The sequence below is a fragment of the Neovison vison genome, chromosome 11 (genome assembly GCF_020171115.1).
Source record: "Neovison vison isolate M4711 chromosome 11, ASM_NN_V1, whole genome shotgun sequence".
NCBI lineage: Eukaryota > Metazoa > Chordata > Mammalia > Carnivora > Mustelidae > Neogale > Neogale vison.
This window is the reverse complement of record NC_058101.1, coordinates 108,760,696-108,777,946: the sequence shown is the minus strand read 5'-3', so window position 1 is coordinate 108,777,946 and position 17,251 is coordinate 108,760,696. Positions and strand designations below refer to the sequence as shown.

At 35.9% G+C, this 17,251-nt stretch overlaps 1 protein-coding gene across 3 annotated transcripts in view; it reads right to left on the bottom strand.

The window, feature by feature from the left end:
* Nucleotides 1-16,041, bottom strand: part of ADH4 (alcohol dehydrogenase 4 (class II), pi polypeptide) — a 39,794-nt gene extending 23,753 nt beyond the window's left edge. The window contains exon 1 of one of the 3 annotated variants that reach the window (XM_044224427.1): nt 15,892-16,041. In XM_044224427.1, coding sequence (XP_044080362.1) covers nt 15,892-15,933 — 42 coding nt within the window. In that variant the 5' untranslated portion in view covers nt 15,934-16,041. The remainder of the gene's footprint in view (nt 1-15,891) is intronic. The other 2 variants (XM_044224428.1, XM_044224429.1) reach the window with 2 other exon arrangements.
* Nucleotides 16,042-17,251: the final 1,210 nt, after the last annotated feature.

Genomic DNA, 17,251 nt, shown 5'->3' with positions numbered 1-17,251 from the left:
TTCTTAATTTTGAACCCATTCATCCTTTAGTAAGATATTCTTTTACCTCCATGTATTTATGGTCTTTCCAATTTTTTTCTTGTAACCACAAGTTTCATAATGTTTTAGTTAGAAAATGTACATGGTATGATCTCAGTCTTTTTGAACTGGTTGAGGTCTGATTTGTGACCCAGTATGTTGCTCTAATCTGGAGAATGTTCCAAGTACACTCAAGAAGAATGTGAATTCTGCTGCTTTGGATGAAATGCTCTGAATATGTCTGTTATGTCCATCTGGTCCAGTAAGTCATTTAAAGCCCTTGTTTCTGGGGGTACCTAGGTGGCTCAGTTGGTTAAGCATATGTCTTCAGCACAGATCATGATCCTAGGTTCCTGGGACGGAGCCCCACGTTGAGCTCCTTGCTCAGCAGAGAGCCTCCTCCCTCTCCCTCTTGTTAGTGCTTTCTTTTTTTCTCTCTCTCGATATTTCTCTCTCTAACATAAATAAATAAAATATTAAAAATAATAAAGCCCCTGTTTCCTTGTTGATCCACTTAGATGATTTGTCCATTTCTGTGAGTGGGATGTTAATTTCCCTACTATCATTGCATTATTATCAGCGAGTTTCTTTGATTTTATTATTGAGTGGTTTATAGATTTGACTGTGCCCAAGTTAAGGATATATATATAATTATTAGGTCTTCTAGTTGTATAGATGCCTTCATTATGATATAGTGTGCTTCTTTATCTCTGTTACAGTCTTTGGCTTAAAATCTAGTTTGTCTGATATAAGTATGGTTACTCTAGCTTTCTTAGTTTTTTGTTTTGTTTCAAGATTTTATTTATTTATTTGACAGAGAGATCACAAGTAGGCAGAGAGGCAGGAAGAGAGAGAGGAGGAAGCAGGCTCCCCGCTGAGCAGAGAGCCCAATGCGGGACTCGATCCCAGGACCCTGAGATCATGACCCGAGCCGAAGGCAGCGGCCCAATCCACTGAGCCACCCAGGCGCCCAGTTTTTTTTTTTTTTTTAACATTTTATTTATTTGAGAGAGAGAGAGAGAGAACTTGAGCAGGGGGAGGGGCAGAGGGAGAAGCAGACTCCCTGCTAAGCAGGGAGCCCAATGTGGGGCTTGATCCCAGAACATCGAGATCATGTCCTGAGCCAATTGCAGATGCTTAACTGACTGAGCCTCCCAGGCCCTCTTCCACCAACTTTCTTTTGATGTCCATTAGCATGATAAATGGTTCCCCACCCCCTCACTTTCAATCTGGAGGTGTCTTTGGGTCTAAAATGAGTCTCTTGTAAGCAGCATGTCAGTGGGTCTTGTTTTTTTTGTTTTTTTTGTTTTTTTAATCCAGTCTGATACCATGTGTCTTTTGGTTGGGGTATTTATCCATTTACATTCAGAATAATTATTAAAAGATATGAATTTGGTGCTATTATATTACCTATAAAGTCACTGTTCTTATAGATTGCCTCTTGTCCTTTCTAGTTTTTGTTACCTTTGGTGTCTCTTTCATGCTCAAAGATTCCCTTTTAGTATTTCTGGAAGAGCTGATTTAGCGTTCACGAATTCCTTTAGCTTTTGTTTGTCTTGGAAACTGTCTCTCCTTTTATTCTCAATAACAGCCTTGCTGGATAAAATATTCTTGGCTGCATATTTTTCCCATTTAATACCTTGAATATATCATACCAGACCTTTCTGGCCTGCCAGCTCCCTGTGGACAGCTCTGTTGCTAACCTTATGGGTCTGCCTTTGTAGTTTAAGGATCTTTTGTCTATAGCTGCTTTCATCTGCTTTCATAATTCTCTCTTTATCTTTGTATTTTGGAAGTTTCACTATGACATGTTGTGTGTTGACCTGGATTTTGTTGATTTTGTGGGAGTTCTCTGTGCCTCTTGGACTTAAATGACTATTTCCTTCCATAGATTAGGGAAATTCTCAGCTATAATTTGTTCAAATAAACCTTCTGACCCTTTATGCAACTCTTTTCTGGGACTTCTATGATATGGATATTATTTCTCTTTATGGAATCACTAGTTCCCTATGTCTACCTTTGTGATCTAATAGTTTCCTTTCCCTCTTCAACTTCATTATTTTCCATAATATTTTAAAGATTTTATGTATTTGACAGAGAGAGAGAGAGAGAACACAAGCAGGGTGAGTGGGAGAGGGAGAAGCAGGCTTCCCACTGAGCAGGGAGCCCGATGCAGGACTTGATTCCAGGACCCTGGGATATGACCTGGGCCAAAGGCAGATGCTTGATGACTGAGCCACCCAGGTGCCCTTCCATAATTTTATCTTTAATATCACCTCTTCTGTCCTCTGCTTCGTCAGTCCTTGTGCTTATATCCATTTGGTTTTGTGTCTCAGTTACAGCATTTTTTAAAATTTCAGCCTGACTAGTTTTTAGGTCTTTTATTTTTGCAGCCAGAGTTTCTCTGGTGTCTTCTACACTTTTTTCAAGTCCATTTAGTAGTCTTCAGACTGTTGAACATGGAGTCTACTTGGGACTCTCTCTCCCTTTACTCCTCCCCTCTCCCCCTTCTCAAATAAATAAATAAATCTTAAAAAACAAAAACAAAAACAAAAAACAAACCCCACTGCTGCATCTCTGCCTACTAAATTCTAATTTATTCTTTTTTTTTAAGGAATTGAAGAAAATTTTTAAGCTTTACATCCAATGCGGGTCTCAAACTTGTAACTCTGAGATAAAGAGTTTCATGTTTTACCAACTGAACCAGCCAGCTGCCCTTGAACTCTAATATATTAAGTCCATCTTCATGTACCTATCTATCTTACCTTTTCCAGTTCTCCTTTTTGGGTGCAATCTTTTCCCTCTTTGAAGCTCCACAGCACTCATGTTTACATAGGTTGTACTCTTCACACATAGATAGCTATATGAAGCAAAAGTTATTCTGTCTTGTGTTCTGTTATTTTTATCCTTTCTGACACCTCATTTCCACCTCTAGCTTCCTTAATTGTAAAAATTTTATTTTACTTGCATTTCAAATCCTTCAGGGTATAGTTCAGAGACTGAAAAGTTCTCCATGCTTAATGAATGCTGATCAAATTTAATATTTACCTCAGCTGCACAGTAGCCATTAATGGACTTATTAGCCTTCTTTCTGCTTTTGTTTTTGTGTTGCACTTTGATGAGTTTCTTTGAAGATAGAGACTTTTATTTTTTATAAATATCAAAAGAACCTGCTAAAAAGTGTTTTGAGAGGAAGCTAGAAAACAGATATCAGAATGGTAAATCCCTGGGCTTTTAGATGTGAGGGCTGCTTCTAATTTAAAGAAAAAAAAAAAAAAGGTCATCAATTTTTCTTGAGAGACTGGATTTATCTTTCTTGATCATTGATTTTTAGGGTTGTAGTTTTCAAGATTCTCAGTGTTGTATACATCTAAAAGTGTAATATCCCTCCCATTACATTTCTATATATTAATAATTCATTAACCCCAACAGGAATATCCAAATAGCTTATTTGGGACCCGTGATGGTCCAAACTGAATTCACTGTGTTTCTGCACAACATAGATCTTTCTCTATTTCTAAACTACATATTTTCTTTATTTCCTGCATCTAATTCTACATTTCCTTGATTCTAAAGCACTTTTTTATAAGATAAAATTTCTTTTTTTTTTTTTTAAGATTTTATTTATTTATTTGACAGATAGAGATCACAAGTAGGCAGAAAGGCAGGCAGAGGGGAAGGGGGATGCAGGTCCCCCACTGAGCAGAGAGCCGGATGCGGGGCATAATCCCAGGACCCTGGGATCATGACCTGAGCTGAAGGCAGAGGTTCAACCCACTGAGCCACCCAGGTGCCCCCTAAGGTAAAATTTGTTGTACCAGTTGCTTCTTACCATCAATGGCATATCATTGTTTAATTGGTAATATTTTGCTTTCCTTCTGGTATATAAAATTATGATGCATCTTAAAATTGATGGCACTTTAGCTCTGATAAAATATAATAGTTGCAAAAACATGTGGATTATAACTCCTTAACTTTTCACTCATTTTGTTTCTACTCACATGACCTTTATTGTAATTCATTTCTTCAGTTTCTTTTTCTTATCGAGTTAAAATTCATTTAACATAAGATTCACCATTTTAACTTTGTAGGTATACAATTTAATCACTGAATATATTCACAATATTATGGAACCGTCACTAATACTAATTCCAGAATATTTCTGCCACCCCAAAAAGAAACCCCATTCTTTCTAATTCCCCCCTCTGCCTATTTTCTGGCAACCACTAATCTACTTTCTGTCTGTATGGATTTGCCTATCTGAGACATTTCATTTAAATGGAATCATACATATATACAAATATACATACATATACAACCTCATGTGATTGGCTTCTTTGATTTACTGTAACACTTCCAAGGTTCTACTGTGCTGTAGCATGTATCAGTGCTTCATTCCTTTTTATTGCCAAACAATATTCTTTTGTATGGGTATACCACAGTTTGTTTACCATTTTTCAAGTTATGGATATTTAGGTTGTTTCCACTTTTTGGCTTTATGAATAATGCTACTATAAGTATTCCCATATAGGCTTTTGTGCAGAACATACATTTTTAACTCTTATGTATATACCTAGAGGTGGAATTGCTAAGTTATGGTAACTCTGTGTTTAATTTTTGAGGAACTGCAAAACCATTTGACACAGTGGCTGCACCATTTTACATTTTACATGCAGTGTATAAGGCCTCAAACTTCTTCACTTTTCATCAACACTTGCTATTTGCTATTTTTCTTTTTTTCCTTTCACTATAGCCCTTCTAGATAGTGTGAAATGGTGTTCCTTACTGTTTCTTAAATGGTGTAGCCCTCATAACTTCTTCATTGACCTTCTGGTTTCTTCTCATTTTAGTTCATCCAAACCCCACTGGCCTAGTAGGTTTCCAAAGGGAAGTTATATAATTTCCTTTAAAACTATTTTTCAGTGGTTCCACAACAAATCTGTCAAATTAGGTAGGACTTTGTTATTCCGGATGCAAAGACTTTAAATATATCTCTCTATAAATTTTGCTGCTCTTATTTCACTCCTTCACTGGTGATACTTTGTTTCAACAAATCTGGAAGATTTGTTGTTCCTATACTGTCTTTTGTTAATTTTGTTTCCTATACCTTCACTTCTATAGGTGGAATTTCTACTTTTCATTAAAGGTTCATCTCAGAAATCCTCTTCCAAGTGAAACCTTTCATCCATACATGATTTTCCCTCTTTGGAGCATCCAGAGAAATTGGTATATTTCTTATATTATCCCTCTTGCTCTGCCTTTTAATATGAAAGATCATGTTCTTTTCTTGACCTTCCTCTTTAGGGACAAAGACTTACTCATCTTGTGTCTATAGTTTTTTATAAATGTAAAATATTTAATAATTAACTAATTTCACTATGAAATGCTTCAATGGTTTCAGAGAATTAGGTGAATCTTTTTGAAGTATACTGTGCTGTGTGTTAGGGAAGTTATGTGTTAGGGAAAAGAGAAAAAACTTGCTGTTAGTCTGTTGGAGAAACAGGAATGAAAATATGAAATCTACAGAAATATGAATCTGTGAATCTAATAACTTTAAACTTGCCTTGAAGGCAAAGAATCATGCTGGTGGATTAGTAATGTGGTGGACAGAATAAGAGCAGATTCCTGGGAATTGAGCTGGAACTTTAATTTAAAGGACAGTATTATTTGGGAAAGCTGGAGACCAATATAGGAAAGGCTGTTCCTTCAGTAAATCTAGTAACTGAAATTAAGTTACATGTTTGGTAAACTGTCTTATTGATTGGTTTAATTATTTTCAGCTGTGTGTTTTCAACATCTTTGAAGTGGCCTCGATATTCAATGACCCATGTTGTTAAATAACCTTTGTTTTCCTGGAAGGATTTTACAGAGCAAACAGGTCTGAGTGATGATTTAGAAAGACACTGCAGTTTATGCCAGTGACGAGTTACGAAATTCAGGTACTTAAATAGTAATAAGTAGGCCAGGGAGCATTTGATGGTGGTGAAAGCAGTTTTGTCATGAATAGGCTGCCTTGTCTGAGAGCTGTAAATATGGCTGAGATGTGCCTGTTTGACTGGAATTTCCCTTTAATTCTCTTCCCAGGAGGAGATTAGGAGGAATGTGCAGGTGCTGTCCCAGCCCCAGACCACAGTTGCTCTGTACTTTTGCAGTTATTCTTATACTGCTACAGTATTAAGGTTATTAGTGAAAGGAAAGATACTTCTAGCCCCAGATAGTTTGGGTTAAGACTTTTGAAGAGTCACCCTCTGAGGGCAATGTGTTTTTTAAAAGTATAGTATAGTAACTACTGCATTTTGTTTCTTGATTTGTGGGGGGAGGGGAGGCAGTAGAGTGGAATAATTAGGTGTTAGTATCTATTACTGCAAAAATTGGTTCAATTTTGTGTATTATGCATTTGTGTATTGCTGGAGATGATTACTCTTACACTTAAAATAAGTTCATATAATTTACCTTTTTATGATTCATCTTTTTAAAGCATATCTCAGAATACAGACTAATATATTCATTAGCATATCATAAAAATGTGGCCCATGATTTTATTGCTAATTTTAGAGTTCCAGAAAACAGGAACTTTTAAAAAATACAAGATAAGGTAGTACTGAGAAAGGAAGCACAATAAATTAAACTCCTAGGTGTCTGCACACTGTAATGCCAATTAGTTAATTTATAATGGGAAATATATAGGGCCTGTCAGATTTCTGTGACTGAGCCCTGCAAAGGTCACATCTTTACTGACCCATGGGTCCATTTTGAAACTTAAATTAGAGTTCAGAGTTCAGACAATTCACTTGCTATGGGGAGACCAAAAGAACGTTGGGAATAATTTATTTAGACTACAGGGGAGGGAACTAAATTATTCAAGACATTTTTAGTGGGAAATGATAGGAATCTCTGACCCCAAATTAGCTTAAATAAGATCATTATGGCTTTAATTTCCAGAGCTAGGGTTGACTTTTGAGGTGGCTGATTTACTGGGTCAACGATGTCAGTAAGAACTTAGATTGTATCTTTTTCTCTGCTCTGCTGTCCCTGTTGAATTCACTGGGGGCAGCTTCTCCTTGTGATTAGAATCTCTAATTGGTACTACATGCTTCCTCATTCATTTGAAATTGGGAGACAAGAGGAGAAGGGTATTTTGAATTTGATTACTAGCTTTGAAATCCCAGAAATAGAAGTGCCATCCCACTGAATTCCAGAAAATAGGAATGTCATCTCACTTGGTGACGTAGTCATGATAAAGTGACAAAACAGCCAACCCAGATAGAACCCAGTTAAACTCATGGGAGATTATAAGCTGATTGGGCCAACTCAAGTCACATGCCCATACACCAAGAACAGTTGTGGGGAGAATGTTAAAAGCTACTGTTAGATTTAGTTTAATCATCTGTGGGGAAGAATAATATTGGGGAATCAACCAATATTACAATAAACCTTAATGAATGCTCTTTTTTCTTTACTCTGGAGCTATATTTGCTTAAAGAAACAAAATTAACGACTTAAAGTCAAAACAACCTCTTCCACACATAGACATGGATGAATAAATATTGGCACATTCTGCTTTTGTTTGTGTTCTATGTGTGTTCCTTGGGATTTCAAATTCTGGGACTGGAACTACAAAGATTTTTACTTTGTGATCTTTTCTTTTTTTCCATCATTTGAAACTGGAAAGAACATTTGTATATTTTTGTTAACATATCCAGCTATTTTTTTTTTCATTTTAATTTTTCTATTCTTGGAGTATTTTTAAATATTAGGCATTTATTTCATTCCTTTTATTATTTCATTTCAAAATCCTGAAATATATACCACTAGTATCTCTAAGTAGAAATCTTTTTAGTCTCCTTGTTTTTTTTCTATTATGGACTTAGTTTCATTTTTTTTGCCTTAGGTGTAGCTTATAAATTGATTTTTTAAGGTCCCTGAGTCCTATGCAAAGCTTGGGGTTCAGAAGATATTCCTAAGAAATCCTGGGTGGCTCAGTGGGTTAAGCCGCTGCCTTCGGCTCAGGTCATGATCTCAGGGTCCTGGGATCGAGTCCCGCGTCGGGCTCTCTGCTCTGCAGGGAGCCTGCTTCCTCCTCTCTCTCTCTCTGCCTGCCTCTCTGCCTACTTGTAATCTCTCTCTGTCAAATAAATAAATAAAATCTTTAAAAAAAAAAAATTAAAAAAAAAAAAAAAAAAAAAAAGAAATCCCAGTAGGAGAATGGCACCCAATGGGTACAAGGTCTAGATTAATTAGTAAGGACTGTTATAAAACAGAAATTTGATACCTTTGAAATCACCTAATCTACTTTTCATAGATTATTACAAAGTTCTCAGTGGTTCTATAAAACACTGTGATTACATGTAATAACTACTTTAGCTCTACTCTCTCAGTCTTGAGGATGGAGTTCTTTCTGAAATTTTGCTTGAGATAGCAATTGCATTGACTCCTTTAAAAAAATTTTTTTTTTAATTTTGAAAAACATTTTTAAGTTATAGAGAAATTGCCAAAGTATTAAGGCCGTGAAAGTCAAGGGAAGTATGAGGAGCTATTCCAGTTCTGGGAAAGTTAAAAAGATATGTTAACTAAGTGCAACTTGTGATACTTAATTGGATCCTTAGGTTTTAAGGACATTATTAGGATAATTAATGAAACTCGGGTGAGGAATAGATGGTAGTAAAGTATTAATATGAATGTCCTGATTTTGATGTTTGTACTGTTAGAATATCTTTGCACAAATATAGATTAAAGAGGTCGGGGATAACAGGACATTACATTGTCAACTTATTCTCAAATAGTTCAGGTGGATAAAGTCTTTGTTCTGTACATGCTACTTTTCTGTAAATTTGGGTTGTTTCAAATATGTATTTTTTTAAGTATGAAGAAAAAAACCCTATATCCATATTCTAGTTTTGATCATTTTCCAATAAGTTACTTTTTTTTTTTTAAGATTTTATTTATTTTAGAGAGAGCAAGATTGCAGGGGGTAGGATGGAGGAGCAGAGGGAGAGGGACTAGCAGACACTGAGCTGAGTTTGGAGTCTGATGTGGGGCTTGAGCCCATGATCCTGAGATCTTGACATAGGCTGAAATCAAGTGCTGGATGCTCAACCAACTGAGCCACCCAGGCGCCCCTCCAATAATTTACTTTATAGCATGTTTCCCCCTATGAGTTCAAGATCCAGTCCAGGATCATGGATTACATTTAGTTGTCATATTTCATTTGTCTCCTTCAATTGCGAGTGGTTTCTTAGGTTTTATCTTTCATGATATTGAAATTTTTGAAGAACTATATGCCACCATTTCTTGTCTAAATTCTCTTTAAATTTTGAATATAAGTCCAGCAGACTTATGATCTTTCATGTTTTTTAACAAATAAGAATATTTTGATGACCCAGTGAATGCACACAGGTCATTTTCCTGGGATGCCTTCACTTTCCTTTCTTGCAGTTGGCTCTTGTTAAAGAGAAAAAAATCATTCATGACAGTTGTTAAAGGCATAAAGAAGACTTTATTCAAGAGAGACTTGGGCAGAGCAGGTTTTGCAGTAGGGGAGAGAGATTGGGCTCAACTCCAAATATGACAAAGACAAGTGGAGATTTATGGCCAAGGAGCAGGGTTCAGTGGTGGTCAGTGGAAGGAAAATTACTAAGAGCAAAGGTCAAGACTAGGAAGGTTCTTGCTAGCTTGGCTCCACGGGATCCTTGCTGAAGACAAGCAAGGGTGATAAGATACCAAGGGTGGAAGAAGAGAAATTAGACCAGATATTGAATGTAATTTTTGTTTTTGTTTTTTATTTGTTTGTTTTGTTTTTTTTTGCTAAAATAATTCAGTATTCTTCCTAAAACTGAACTAAGCAGGCCAAGGACAGTGCCCAAGGCCAGGACCTAGTTGGGAAGAGGGTTCAGAGGAACCTGATTCAGATTTGGTGAAGGAGAGCGTCTTTATCACTTCTTGGTAGGGAATGAAAACCTTTTGTTTCAGATGGAGTTTCCTTAGATGCATTGATATATATCCAGTTAGGTAAGTGGGTAAGTTAGGTATATCCAGTTAGAGATATCTATCTATCTATCTATCTCCAGTTAGGTATATATTATATATATCCAGTTAGGTAAGTTAGGTAAGTTACATCAATATTGATGTAACAGGAAGAAACAGTATTATTTTAGAATCTGCCTATATGGTTTGTGATAATTGGCCAGGGAAAAGTGAAAAATTCAATCTGGTATAGGAAAAATGCCTTTGTTGTCATGGGTGGTTATGTCGGGCAAGGCTTCTTGCCAGGGATTAGATGGAAGAGGTATAGACGAATAATTATGTTAGTGTAAGTAAATTATAGCTGGATTTTTAAAATCTTTTTTGTGTGGGTGCAACAGAATAACGTTGTTGTCTGTTCATGTTTCACTGCACTATCATCTATCTTTCCTAAGCCCTCAGCAAAGTCAACTGTCCACCAGGGCCTTGTGTTAGTGGTGCTTGGAAAATACAGGAAGAGGGAAAGTACAGCATATGGTGAGGTGACACAGATGACAGTAGCTTTAGGAGGACAGCTGACCCATGGGATGCTTCAAAAAAAAAAAAAAAATTCAGTAGGACTAGGAATTCAGACCACATGAACGTAAGCCCAGAAATACTCAGAAAACATGGAAGGGAGTATATACGCCAGCCATTTTTTTGGGAGGGGAAATAGTGAATGAAAGAGGGGATGCACATGTGTGACAAGTATCTGGATTACACTGTTAAAAATCAAAGTCTTTTTTCCTACCAGAGAAGTCATTTGTTTTTATTTTTAATTAAATATTGTCATGACTTTAAACAATCTATATATCTATATCTAAGTTGAAATAGTTGTCTCATTGTAGGGGTGCTCCTGCAGGTGAGCCATCAGAGTTAGGCCTGTGTTATGCAAATTGTTAGGTAATTCACAAGAGGCATTTCTATGGAAACAAAAGAAAAACACAGGTTAATGTTTGGAGCAAAGTACAAATATAGTGTTTGAATCCAGTGAGACGATTTCTGGATATCAGACTGAAAGCATCCTCAAATGGAGTAGGTGCAGGCAGTGGCAACCTGGTGGATTTTGGGGGCTTGTAGTTCACATGTCATTGGTTGATCCTTCTGAGTGACCACAGAGCATTAGGCAGGAATATTGTGTAAACATGGACCATTGTGGCAGTTTCTCTGCCCGTGACCTTAAGTCTAGCTAGCTTCAGTTTTCAGGGCTTTGTGGAAAAGGGCAGTTCTATTTCTCAGTGATTTCAAATCAAAAGAATTGGAGAATATTAGAAACTTTACTTTGGAGTCATAGCCAGATATTTAAAGAAATCGGAAGAATTCAGGATCTGGCCTAAGTTTATAGGCAAACAGGAAACACTCAAAGACACTTTATCAGAATTAGAATTTAACATGCATAATGTGTGTTATTGAAATCTTTTTCTCCAAAATCACCCTCATTTCCACTGAAGGATAGCCAAATTAAGACTAATTTATTGTTTGTAAAAACAAATCCAGTTTTTAAAAAAAAGATTTTATTTATTTATTTATTTTAGAAGGAGGGGGAGAGTAAGAGTGCACAAGCAGAGGGAGGGAGAAGGAGGGGGTCAGAATCTTAAGCAGACTCTGTGCTGAGTGTGGAACCTGATGTGGGACTTGGCCTTACAACCCACCCTGAGAGCATGACCTGAGCTGAAACCAAGAGTGAGCTGCTTAACTGGCTCAACCACCCAGGAGCAACCAAACAAATCCAGTTTTAATGAACTTGACCTAATTGTTTACATAAATATTGCAAGAATAGTGATTGACCACATGGGTTTTTGAAATCTGTTTTGCTGGACAAAAAATCGGCTCAGATGGAACTTTTTATAAGGAATTTCAGATTGAATATTTAATAGCCTCTCAGGGCCAGAAGCCAAGTCAAATAGTTACCATCAAATTCACTTGCAGTATATGTAGATTTGGTGAATTCCTCTCTTCCTGAGGTCCCCCAAATATCCTGAGGTTCCTATACCTGTCAGGAAGTTACATTTTTTTATTCACCTGGTAAGGCTGCTGGAAACTTTGTAAGCAAGATATCAGGTCCAAATTTCCAAGGGGCTCCATTGGCTCCATTGGCTCCATAAAGTTAACCTTAGTTCCTTGAAACTGTCTGGTTAAATCTGAGTCTATGCATCTCTTTCAAATATAACATCCCAGTCAAAGTCATAGTAAAATAACCAATGTTAAAAGGAGAAAAAATTCTTTTTCTTTTTTTAAGTTTTTATGTAAGTAATCTCTACACCCAAATTGAGGCTTGAACTCATGACCTCGAGATCAAGAGTTGTATGCTATTCTGACTAGGTACCCCAGGAGAACAGATTCTTATTGAACTTACACAAATAATGATAATTGCCATGAAAGAAAGAATACTCACTGAGAGTTTTTTGAATTCTAGAGGTTTCAGGTAAGGAAAAAAGATAAATGTCTTAATTTGTTTATAAAGCATTTTTTAAATCAAATTTTTATAAGTTGTAGATACCATAAGGGAAAAAAATTTCCTTATATCTTGAAGAGCAAAAATTAGAAAACCAGCAGTGTTTCAAACAAGAGTCATTAAAAACTATAACCATCCTTCTCAGTTCATTTAGTCCAGTGTTATACTTGTTTTGTTTGAATGTAGTTTTCCTATTCTAGAAATTTTTAGTTTAGTTTTGTGATATTAAAAATATCAAAAGCCTGTATTTGTCAAAAGTCCTTATTTATTTCTTTATTTTTAATTAATTTTTAAATTTTTTAATAAACATATAATGTATTTTTATCCCCAGGGGTACAGGTCTGTGAATCCCCAGGTTTACACATTTCACAGCACTCACCATAGCACATACCATCCCCAATGTCTCTAACCCCACCACCCTCTCCTGACCCCCCTTCCCCCAACAACCCTCAGCCTGTTTTGTGAGATTGAGTCTTTTATGGTTTGTCTCCCTCCTGACCCATCTTCTTTCATTTTTTCTTTTCCTACCCCCCAAACCTTCACGTTACATCTCCACTTCCTCATATCAGGGAGATCATATGATAGTTGTCTTTCTCCAAATGACTTATTTTGCTAAGCATAATACCCTCTAGCTCCATCCATGTTGTCGCAAATGACAAGATTTCATTTCTTTTGATGACTGCATAGTATTCCATTGTATATATATATATCACATCTTCTTTATCCATTCATCTGTTGATGGACACCTAGGTTCTTTCCACAGTTTGGCTATTGTGGACATTGCTGCCATAAACATTCGGGTGCACATGCCCCTTTGGAGCACCACGTTTGTATCTTTACAGTAAATACCTAGTAGTGCAATTGCTGGTAGTTCTATTTTCAACTTTTTGAGGGACCTCCATGCTGTTTTCCAGAGTGTTTGCACCAGCTTGCATTCCCACCAACAGTGTAGGAGGGTTCCCCTTTCTCCGCCTCCTTGCCAGCATCTGTCATTTCCTGATAAGTCCTTATTTTTTTAGGGATTTTTATTTATTTATTTGTAGAGAGAGAGAGAGCAAGCAGGGGGAGTGGCTAGCAGAGGGAGAAGCAGGCTCTGCGCTGAGCAAGGAGCCCAATGTGGGACTCGATCCCAGAACCCTGGGATCTTGGCCTGAGCCAAAGGCCGATGCTTAATCAACCGAGCCACCCAAGTGTCCCTCAAAAGTCCTTTTAATGAACCTCCTTGAAACTGAAATGCATCTTTGAGAGCATCAGGGTCTAACAATAATCATAAATGGCAAAAGACTCAAAATGGCCATGGTTAAAAATCTAATGAGAGTTCATTTTAATGCAGTCCACAAAAAAATTTGGTTATTTTGGACATATAACATTTTAATAATTAGAATTTTAAGTGATAGCATTGCACCAGAACATATTAGAACTTTAGGAATTTTATATACTTTCTATTACAGTTATAGCATTCACTCGTACAATATAACCTGAGAAGATTTATCATCCCTTAACTGACAATGCTTCCATGTAGTTTTAACATAGCAAGTAGACAAGCTAATTATCAAAAAAGACTTCATTTTATGATTTGAATATTTGAGAAGTTATAACAATCAAAAGATTGTTTTTTAAAGATTTTATTTATTTATTTGACAGAGAGCGAGCGAGAGATCATAAGTAGGCAGAGAGGCAGACAGAGAGGAAATCAGGCTTCCTGCTGAGCAGAGAGCCCCATGCAGGGCTACATCCCAGGACCCTGACATCATGATCTGAGCTGAAGGCAGAGGCTTTAACTCACTGAGCCACCCAGGTGCCCAACAATCAAAACATTTTAAAGCATATGCCTAAATAGGATCAGAGATCATTTCAAAACTTAAAATTTAATTATCTGTTTAACCAAGGTAGCCATAAGAGATTCTGGACAAATACAGAAGGTTACACAGTTGTTAGAAAAACTTAGCTCCTTTAACATTGAGAAGATTTAAACTTCTTAAGATCCGATAAAGACGAAATATAGAAAATTTTTTTGGGCAGATAAAGAAACGCCTTTGTTCATGATTTTTTATCAAGAGCAGACCAACAATCCAAGAAAACTTTGTCTTTCTAACAGAGAGAAAAACTGAATTCTAATCTTATACTAGTATACTTTTAAAACTTATTCATTTCTCTAAGTCCTGGCCACACTTAAAATTCTTTTCTAAATATTCCCCTTTACAACTTTTCTTTTTTCATTTAGATTTTGTCCTAAAAATTTCCTCTCTAAATAACCTGTCTCATTTCATGACAAAATTACTTGTCATTTCTTATATCATTTCTTTTAACATTTCTCTTACTTTCCTATGTATAAAGTTGCTATCTTTATCATTTCTAGCAGTCTCAATTACATTTATCAGAATTTTAACTTTTAGAAACTTCAGCTTCCAGTGAAAACTAAGTAGTAACACATTGTGAACTGTTACATTAGAAATCTTTAGATGACAAATTTATGAATATTTTTCATAACTTCTAGAAACATGTGTTTTTTCATAGTGTAACTATCAATAAAGCATAAAACATATTTACTCATAGACCCAAGTATCTACAATTTCTCTGCAATAGGACAAAAGCTGTCAAACCTGTGTTTTGTAATTGTTTTAGTATTTTATCTTACTTGGAAAAGATTTACATATTCTATGAATTTAACCCAATGTATCATTTAACCTAGCAAAACTTCAAAGTTCCAGGTTAACAAAGATTTTGAAAACTATTAAAAGTTTACCTAGAAATCTTTTTATTTATTTAACCTGTTTGCTCTTAAACAATTACCCATGAAAACTTTGAGACAGGAAAAAAGTAATCATTTTAAGTAATTTTTGCTGACAGATTGCAACAGAGATAACATGAACTTATTTGACCTATAGGAAATCTTGGTAGAATAAACATTTTATATTTAATGCTGATAACTCTAAGTACATCTATTTTAATTAAACCAGCAATCAAATTTTAATTTACCAAAGATTATCCTGGATCACATGAACTTGAAAAACTTTTGGGTTAGTTCTTATCTTTTTGAGTTTCAGAGTGCCCAATTTTTACAAACACTAGCTTTTAAACAAATTAAATAAAGCTCCTTTACAAATTAATTTCAGCAAAACTGTCTAGGGGTAGAGAAAATATCTCATATTTATAACATATGTGGACACATATACACAAGACGCAAACATAATCGAGCCTTTATTTCACTAATGTTTGTGAAGAGGACATTAATGGCCCAAATTCTAAATATCTCTCTTTTACAGAACAAATCTAATTGCAAGATAGCATTATAATTGATAATCCATTAATTAGTCATTTTCCCACTTTCCAATTAGTAGCAATTAGAACACAGCTGGTTTTGTCCAAAGATGCCAAAAGCTGTAGCAGCAAGCAAAACACATGAAGCCCCAGAGTACCTCTGTGAGCCTTGGTTCCTCCCAAATCGTTCGGAGCTTCATCGATGGATTCAAATAACTTCCTAGTTTCTGGTTACTTAATCTTATAGCCAGCTCTGTCTGATTGTGGGGAAGAAAACTAAATCAGATGTGTCAGAAAAAGTCACAGGGGTTTGTTCCTGTTATAATTCTTGTTTAGTATATAAATTATTAACTAAATTAAAACTGTGGTTGGTTTTATTTAGTGGGAAGAAAGGAACACTTATTGAATGCCTGGTGACTATTAGGCACTTTGTTACTAGTTTCATCCTCTCTCGCAGCCCTGGGAAGTAGATAGTATGTTTCCTATTAGCTTCTGAACACTTGTTAGTTAAGAAAGTGAGGATTTGATTTGAAGTCTGTTTGAATCCAAAGTTCATGTTCGTTTTTTTTCTAGATAAGCTGTGCAAAGTTTTACCTTACTCAGCACAATTTGGGCTCTGTGGTTTCCCTTCTCTTGCCATGACTTGTAAATACAATTGTGACTTCTAGGATGGTGTTCATTTTACTTTGTTGTTAAATTAGTAAACATGTATAGCACTAATAGGTCCTGGTTAGAAAAAAAGAATTATGTTTCCATCTTTAGATGAGTGTCTGTAAGCTAATTCATAATAACATATAATACATTTAGCATTGGGAGATCAGGAAAATAACTCTTGTTTTTCAGATTTTAGCATAAGCGTCCCTTGTTCCAGTTAGTCCTCCCCAAATCCCTCAGGTTGGGTCAGGGCCCCTTGTGCTTTACTCTCACAACCCCCTTTCCTTTTCCGTCATGGCACTTTTAACTTACACTTTTAAATTTGGTATTGTTGAGTAGTGTCTCTTTTTCACCTAGTGATTAGGATGAATATATAGCGTGCAGGAGTTAAATGGACTTACAGTAATTCTTCACCATCAGCTAACCACACAAGCTCTAGGTGATCATACGTTATGTCAAGAGAATATTTTCAGAATAAACTGAACTGCTCTGAAACAGAATCAGCATGATGTATTTTTCCTCCAGGGAAAACAAAGGTCAGAAGAAGCCTGAAGGGATCACGGAAAAAGATACTGAGTTGTTAAATGTTACAAATGTTTTATTGAATATTAATGAAATAAAAAGTGAGAATGGCATCTCAAGCACTTTCATGTCCTGCTAATGTTAGAAGCAAAGTGTGGCTGCCAAACCAAATAATAAAAACCTAAAAATCAGAGAACATACCAAAAAAGACAATAAATGCTGTGTTTTCTAGAAGGCTCAGGATAAACACAAACCTATTATGTACACACATTGCTGTATTAGTATCACAGCTCACCTTAGATTCCAGTTTCAAAATAGATTCATCCTATTATTTTCATTCTG